General features: G+C 41.4%; 1 protein-coding gene across 1 annotated transcript in view; it reads left to right on the forward strand.

Moving 5' to 3' along the window:
* The window catches only part of LOC101846078 (ficolin-1), a 13,988-nt gene that overhangs the window by 1,462 nt on the left and 4,117 nt on the right, over positions 1-8,409 (forward strand). The window contains exon 2 of the mRNA XM_005100680.3: positions 2,446-2,565. Within this exon, the coding sequence (XP_005100737.1) occupies positions 2,446-2,565 (120 nt within the window). The remainder of the gene's footprint in view (positions 1-2,445; positions 2,566-8,409) is intronic.

Consider the following 8,409-nt stretch of genomic DNA (forward strand, 5'->3'; position numbering starts at 1 on the left):
ACCCCCCCACCCCACCCTCATACATTTTTGAGCCACCTGTATATGAAAGTGGTATTATTGGAAGTATTTTGCGTCTTTCTATTATGTTATTTGATGGTTTTCTTCTGGATTTCCATCCTCTTTGATCCCTCTGAGCAGCGTAGTCCTGGGTAGTTCTTAGACATGTCTTGTCTTTTTTGGAGGGGATTTTTCTGTAGAATGAAAGAGACGCCCTTTTTGTTGTTGTTTGGGAGGGGGGGGGGGGCGGTTTGTAAATTATTTAATCTAATCATCGTGATTATTTAAAAAAAGCAAAAGCAAGTTGAAACTCGTGTGATCTCAAAGACAGTGAAGATATAAAAGAAATTTCACACTTTGTATATATCAAAATTAGTGATCTAAATAAACACACCGTCATCCACTAACCGCTGGACTGAAAACAGCTCTGTCTTGCGGCACACGCAGTCAGTTCAAAAGAAGAAAAAAGGTTAAACAAACAAAGAAACTAACACTCAATTACCGTTCTTGTTTTAACCAAAGAGCCCTGCCAAGACTGTTATTAAATACTAATGGTTATAAAGAAAACACCTCTCTATATTTGTCGCATATGCATGAAAGTCGAGATTTTTTAGGTCTTTTTGGAAATCAGAGGCACATGCAAAAAATCAGCTCAATTCGCCTCTTAGATTCTGTGTAATGAGGTCGACAAGTTGTCCATTTGGTGTTGCCCAGACTATAACAGCTTCAGGCAGACCTATGCCGTCGACCTGACTTTACAGTGGATACCTGACCACAGCAACATCCCAGGAAACGACAGAGCAGACAACCTTGGCGAGAAGGGAGCATCACAAACACAACCTCAACCCAGTATCACAACAGACAGTCAAAAACATCATATGCAGCACCAGGGAACAGTGGCTGAATAGATGGGCAATGGGCAAAACTGGAAGAGCTGTATTTGCTCACATGACTGCTGCCAGCACAAAAAATCCTGAGTAGAAGAGAACAAGTCACTGTCTTTCTATCTTTCGCCTGCGAACACAACACTTCCCACTGAATTCCTACCTGAATAGGATCCGCAAGGATACCCCTCCTGACTGCCCGCTGTGTGACTGCCAGAATGAAACAGTATCACACCACCTCTTTACCTGCCCTGTTCTTAGCGACCTGTGTAGCACCTACCTACCTGCCTCCCCAGATATCAGAAATACTCTATAGAGCGACAAACCACAGTTGATAAAAACCTGTAATTTCTTTGCTATATCGACAGGCCGAAGGACTAGAACTCAGATGGTCGCTGGATCGAAAAGGAAAAAGTAAAGTTCCATGCACGAGGACACAAGTGGTTTTTGTTTTTCAGCTCCTGCCTCTCAATAAACAAGAAATAAAAAAATTGAACAACATAACATGAAATAAGGAAGAAATAAAAAATCTCCCTGGTCACAAGGGGGTTAACTTGTGTGTCCAAATCATAGCACTGTTTTGGAACTGGGAGTTTTTGACAAAATGTGTGGCATCGCAGTAAAATCAGATGCTCGTCAAAATAATCAAATTTAAGAAACTGGTATTTTTGTGCATGTTGGACAATTTTTATCGATTAAAAAATTGTTTTTTTGACTCAAGACTTTTTATGTATGTTTGAAAAACATTTCTCTATTGATTGTTTTGAAAAACAGTGATCAAAGGTACAAAAAAAAATAAAAGCGCAGTTTCCAAGAACCCTCAAGCTTGGGAAGTCAACAGACTTTCGTAGCCATTTTCTCGTTAATTTTACCTCTGACACCACCTCCTTCAATCGCAAATATCTCGACGTGAGTTCAAGATAGACTGGTATTTTTTTTTTTACAAATCAAAAGCATGGCAAATGAACAAGCTTTAAAATAATTCTAATAACTCCATATTCCCCAATATTGACCAGTGCCTGATTCCTCTTCGTCGCGAATCAAATGTTCTTCACTTGGAAAATCTTCAAAAACTTATCATGTGTAGTATTGCTATAAACACTCTTTATAACTGCGTTTGACTTTATTTCCAAGTTAGAATGAACTGTAAATCAGCATGATTTTTTTCCCAATGTGATTTCACAGTTTCTGGGACACGTGATTTGACATAAAGACTTGAACGTCCAGCTCTCACTGGCAAAAGTGAAGGCAGGGGCAGACCCAGAGCAATGTACTAGAAGAGCCTAAACAGATTGGTGACGGGGAATGATCAGGATAATGTAGCTTTTTTTGAGAGCATCCGAGCAAAGGAATGAGTGGCAACCCATGATCGCTTAACTTTTAGACCCTGCTTGCAAAGACCCAGAAAGATTAAACAGAGCGATTTGTTTTTATCCCGTTTTAAACGCGGTCAGACGAAAGTGCACGAACGAATACAATATAGATTGAAAAATGCATATAGTTTGCTGCCAAGCATGGATCTGCGTTGTACAAATGCGATTTATTGTTATTATCATGTCTACAGAGACGGGCTTCGGCGGCCGTGGACTTTTTCCGTGGCTGGGAGGATTATAAAAATGGATTTGGCGACCTTGAAGGCAACTTCTGGTTTGGCTTAGAAAAGGTTCACCAGCTGACAAATCAGGTAAGTGTTTTCTGCTTGATACTACGCACTGTCCAAACATGTGGCCGCACTGTGCGCTGCTGTTGTTGTTGTTGTTGTTGTCGATGTTCTCATTGTTGTTGTTGTTGTTGCCGTTGTTGTTGATGTTGTCGATGTTCTCGTTGTTGTTGTTGTAATCGTCTGAAGGCTCTCCACCCACTGTCAGGTTGTATCAGAGATGGGCGTTAGGTCGGGGCTCCTGCCTCTTAATTAACCTTCCCGGTGTGTCGATATTTACTAGCAACTGGTACATCGGGACCCTAAAACCTTTTCTATAGTAACATACGTCTTGACCAGGCGTGGCCCTTCCATAGAGCACGGGCGTGCACTGCTGCCCAAAATGTTTTCATGTTCTTTTGTGTAAAGCAACCACAAATGGAAAATAAAAGAAGTCAGCCACAAGCACTAGCCAAATCTTTTATCAATACAAGGTCCTCGTTGGAGTCTTAACAGCCATTTATATCCCTAAAGCGCTGTAACATCATCTTCTATGCCATGCCAAAGTCTGTGTGCTTTAACTCTTTATCTCTGAGGGTTGCAGACCCACTATGCCGGGGCCCTATTTTGGTTCAGAATCTAGAATTAACATTTACATCACTAACTTTGTCTTTCAATCAAAACAAGTGAACCTATTTCGATAGTTCTTCTTCTAATGAACACAATTCCCGTAAAAGAGACTTGTTTTCCGCAATTGCCAAAAAATAATTTGATGTCGAAGTCATTGTAAAAGAATGTGCCCGAGCTGCGCGGCTCGCCGGCACAGGATTCCGACCACGAGCTGGTGGGAGCGGCTTGTCGGAGATAAGGAGTTAACTTAACATAATAGGATGTTCAGCAGTGGTAATTTGACCCATAAATTGCTCTTTGGGCTAACACATGCGATGACGACACTTGTAGCGAGTTTGACAGTAAATAAATATTGATAAGACGGCTCATCTCAAATGTGCGCTTGCCGAAACATAGCCCACAGTTGGCAGTCTGAAAATAAAGGCAATCTCAGACTGTACACAATTCTATGCCCATAATATGTGAGCCCCGGTGCTGTCCAGTGGAGTGTTCAAGTGAACTGTGATTGGTTCATTGTCTTGCCATTATTTTAAGTTTTGCCCCAGCCCTGTGACCGTGAACTTGAGCAAAGTGAACGTGGCATAGTTAGTCAGGTCACCGTCTGTTGAGTTGTGCCTTTGAATGGTATGTAGTGAAGTGGTGAAAGTCTTAATACTTGAGTGTTCAGTTCCAATGCAGGATGAACGAAGTCGATTTTTAGCTAACAAATAGATTTAGTTCTACAAACCAAATCGACATACGTGAGGCATCGTGGTGAAATCAGGCGCTCATCAAAATAATTCAATCAAAGAAACTGGCATTCTTTTGGCTGATGAGCAATTTTTTTCTAATTTTCTTGTTTTGGCTCAACACCTTTTATGTCCATTAAAAAACTCAATTCTGTGTGGATTTTACTGATAAACATTGATTTAAGGCACAAAAATGTAAATTTTCAGTTTTCAACGACTCTCAAGCTTTGGAAGTCACCAAACTTTGGTGGTCATTTTCATGCTAATGTTACTGCTGAAACCCGGCGACCCCCATTCCTTCAATCGAAAATGTCTGGACGTTAATTCTACTTAAATGGGTATTTTTTCATTAAAAGATAAGTAAATGAGCAAGCTTTAAGAGGATACCAATAACTCCTCGTGCCCAAAAATTGACGAGCGCCTGATCCACCACGTCGTGACACAAATGATAAAGAATGAAGGTAAAATCATTTGGTCCTCACTAACTCAAAGACATTAAGATATTACACCGGGCCATTTACTATGCCCTTGACTATCTTCAACTTGTGATAGCTTAATTGTGCACGTCCACTTTTTAGCCCCTTGAGCCACCCCTGGTCCTGACCCATTTATTGGTCACACTCGTTTTAGAGGGGGAAAAAACTTTCCTGTTGGTCAATATGAGTTTTTAAATGTGAGATGTAAGATAATAAGTACCACACTCACCGCAACTGTTGTAAATAAACGTATCTCAGATGGATATTATGGGCAGATAAATGTACAGAAACAGGCGCATGGACTGTTGGACAAACGTATATGGAGAAACAAATCTGTACAGACATAAATGGACGGACAGACAGATGGGTGGACAGACAAAGAAAGTTTCGTGCTGTTCTAGGGCTCTACTTGTGAGTAGTAGTCAGTTGTGAAGTCTTCTCCTTCTCCTCCATCACACCACTTTGGAAGTCCACTATCTCTCCTATTCTGGGCCGTCCTGCTCAGTTCCTCTGTCGGCCCGTACAGCTTCTGTTGTAGCGTCAAAGGGGTTGGCCACGTTTCCTGTCTCAGGGCTCTGTGTGCTCTACACTGTTGAAGGATGTGTTCCACAGTTCAGTCGTGACGTGTTGATGGTGTTTTCGTCATTATGTTTCTCCCTTTTTCCAAGAAATGGCTGAGCAAACCAGAGCACCACGGAGGCTGCATATATGACAACCTTGTAGCTGCATTGACACCTCTATGCCTTGCCCACACAAGATACACACTGTTATTTACTACAATGGTTAGAAATTGCCTGAATAACAAACCTCGTCTATACTTTTGTGGCTTTGATGGTATATACTGTGTGAACTGGCACCGTTCTTGGAATTTATTCAGCTGATCATCAACACTGAGAGAGGGACTAGGTCATACTATGTCACAAACTTGTCACTAAATGTTGTTGAAATCTCTGAACACAGTCAATTTGTCATTCGCCATTAAAGCGCACCTTGTCATTTAGTGGTCAGAACATTCTCAAAGCGCTCAATGGGTGAAAAAACCGTGCCCTTGATATGATATGGTCGCTTTAAGGACAAGCGGGCTAACCCAGATGTCGTGGTTTTCCAGAAATATTGACCTACACCGAAAGTGGGCATTGCCCTACCTATAAGATCAGTTTGGTTTCATTGGTGTGTATATTTGTTTGGTTACAGAGAAAAATCTCCTTGTCTTTTAAAGAAACTGAAAAAGGGGCAAAACTTTTACCTTGATTTTTTCAAAACAGCATTTTTGGGGATAGCCCCCTTGTGCTTAAAAGCGACCATATAATATATTATGTACATTGTTGCACTCCCAGCAGTCTTGGCTTGCCAGAGAAGCGAGCAAACCTCGCTGGTTGACTCTACTCTCTGTTTCTTAACCAGGATACCAGTCAGTCCATCTGACTCAACAATATTCCTGCTTGTCCACGAAACTGCCCTGTGTCTCTTTTTTTGGTGCATTATATCTGGACTTACAAGCAGTAAAAGCACATCTCTACTGGTGTATCTTTTTGGTTGGCCCTTGAAGAACATTAGCTGTCCCTGTTGTGGACCTTTAGATTGGCATACTTGGTCACTCTTTACCATCTCTTGCTTTCAGAACCAGTAGATCTCTTGTATGGAGGCTCTCATGGCCTAGAGGTTAAGGTGTTGGCCTCTCATTCAAAGGTCCCGGGTTCGAATCCGGATAGCGACCGAAAAAATTTCTTCTCTAAAATTGTCTCCTTTCACCTGCTTTCCTGCTCTCTAGCAATATTCTTTCGTCTGCTTTCGTCTCCTCTTTCTGCCCCACCCCCTCACCTCCTTTGCCCCCTCCTCTGGGCTCCTGACTCTTTCTACAGCCTTTCTACTGCTACTCCTTGACTCCTTTTTACAGCTGTCTTTCTGCCACACCCCTGATCTTCTGGTAGGAAAGATCTACACCTAGCCTTCTCGGACAAGGGCCAAAAATCTCGGAGGGCCCGTGTGCAAGTTGCGCATGTTAAAGATCCTTTGGTGGTCTAAAATCGATAACAGTAGGCTTCGGCGGCCACCCGGGCAATATTCAAATTTCCTACCAACTAAAAGTATCAGGTGTGTCCCGCGCGCTCATATGACCTATGCAGTTGCGAGCGCCGTAAAACACTTACCAAAACCAAAAAAAAGAAAAAAAGATCTCTTGTACCCCCCCCCCCCCACCCCCAGGGCAGTGTACTACTGACTGAAGTGTCTTTAGGCCATTCCCAAAGGAGGGGATATTAACATGTTCTTATGCACAGTAGAATTGTAAATGTGCTGATTTATCAATGTCATGCTCGTACTGTGCCGGAACAACATAGGGGGGGCTGCTGCTTTTTCTTTCCTCATCCTTTTATTGTCATTTTCCTCTATTTCTTTTATATGTTTGTCACTCTCTTGTGAACTGCTATTTCCAGGGTGCCTTGATAGTCGAAGCAGACTTTGTGCTGTTGAGGCCAGAGAGGTGAGCAGAGTAAGCCTGATTCCCCGTTTGGACTTCTCTGCATCCACCCCTTGGCGCTCATATTCATATGACCTTATGGAGTTGCGAACGTAAACCTTACTAAAACATCTCTTTTGCCCCTTTGTTTGCACTAGGTAAACAGAACAGAGTGTTAGCTGTGTACGAAAATTACAAGATTCTCATCATCAAGTGCCAGATTTTATATTTCCCCACCACCCACTGTTCAAATTCTCCGAATAAGTTGCCTTTGGTCTTCCCCTTCCTCTTTTGCCTTCTATTTTCTCAGTGAGAGTGAGAGCGAGATGTTCTTAGTCTTTTGGTGGAATCAAGTGTCCCAGAAACCGCATTTGTCTCGTCTTATTTGTTCATATAACTGCATCGACCACGTGAGCTTCTTTCAGCTTTGCCTCATTTGATTTCTTTTCCTTCCATGAAATTCTCAAGACTCCTAAGAAATCACATTTCTGTTGCCTTTAATTACTGTTTTCACTGTCTCATTACAAGGTACTGATTATTGTTATTGCTTCATGTTTCAAAATATATATATGACTCAAAAATAGCATACAGTATTTTTTAAATATCTATGTAATAGTCTGGTCTATTTTTGGATCATGACATGCAATCAAAGATTCTCAATTAGTAGTAGAGAAACGTTGCTACAATCAGGGGTAGTAGTGTATGAAGCCATATCCGCTAACGTAACTATAGCCACCAGGTATCGAATACATGAAAGCATGTCGAATACGATGAAGGAAGATTACATTGGCGGCTTTCGCCGTTGGCTGGCCACATTGCTGAGTAACAGAATTGTTCAAGATGACTGTTCCCTTTTTGGGTCACGACGGGCTGGGGAGGGGCAACAGTTGTTGTTGCTGTTGTTGTTGTTGTTGTTGTTGTTGTTGTTGTTGTTGTTGTTGTTGTTGTTGTTACTGTAGATGATGATGATTGTTGTTACTGTAGATGATGATGATTGTTGTTATTGATGTGGTGGTGGTAATGATGGTGTTGGTGATTGTTGTTGTGGATGTTGTTGATGATAATGATATTGTTGGAAGGAAGGGTGGGTGAGGGGGGGGGGAGGGGCATTCAGCGTTGCCACCTTTTATAGTGCTGTCAACAATTCGTGGTTCGACTTATTTTCAAATATCTCAACTATCGAACATAGATTCTCCAATTTTTGCACAGTGACTTGTATCAATTTGTCTTAACAGATCAACATTTTTGTAAACACCTGCAAGCTGTATTCTAGAAAATTCCTTAATATATACTAATAAAAAATCCAAGTGGGTGGTTTCTACAGATTTGTAAATGTTTACAGCTGGGGCAATACAGCTTTTAATAGCAAGTCCGTCAGGTTTTTCTAATCGGGACATTGTGCTTATTGAACGCATGTTTTGAAAGCCATTAGTGCAAAAAGTGTGTTCACTATAACTAAAATTTCTTATAACAAGTTTTGTAAGTAAAAATTGTCTTTGATGAGCTGTGACGTAGGCCATATGCGTAATCAAAATGTGTGTGAAAAGCGGGAAGTGCTGTGAACAATACCATTTTACACATAACAGAGATTTCAAGT

The sequence above is a fragment of the Aplysia californica genome, unplaced genomic scaffold (assembly GCF_000002075.1).
Source record: "Aplysia californica isolate F4 #8 unplaced genomic scaffold, AplCal3.0 scaffold00256, whole genome shotgun sequence".
Lineage (NCBI taxonomy): Eukaryota > Metazoa > Mollusca > Gastropoda > Aplysiida > Aplysiidae > Aplysia > Aplysia californica.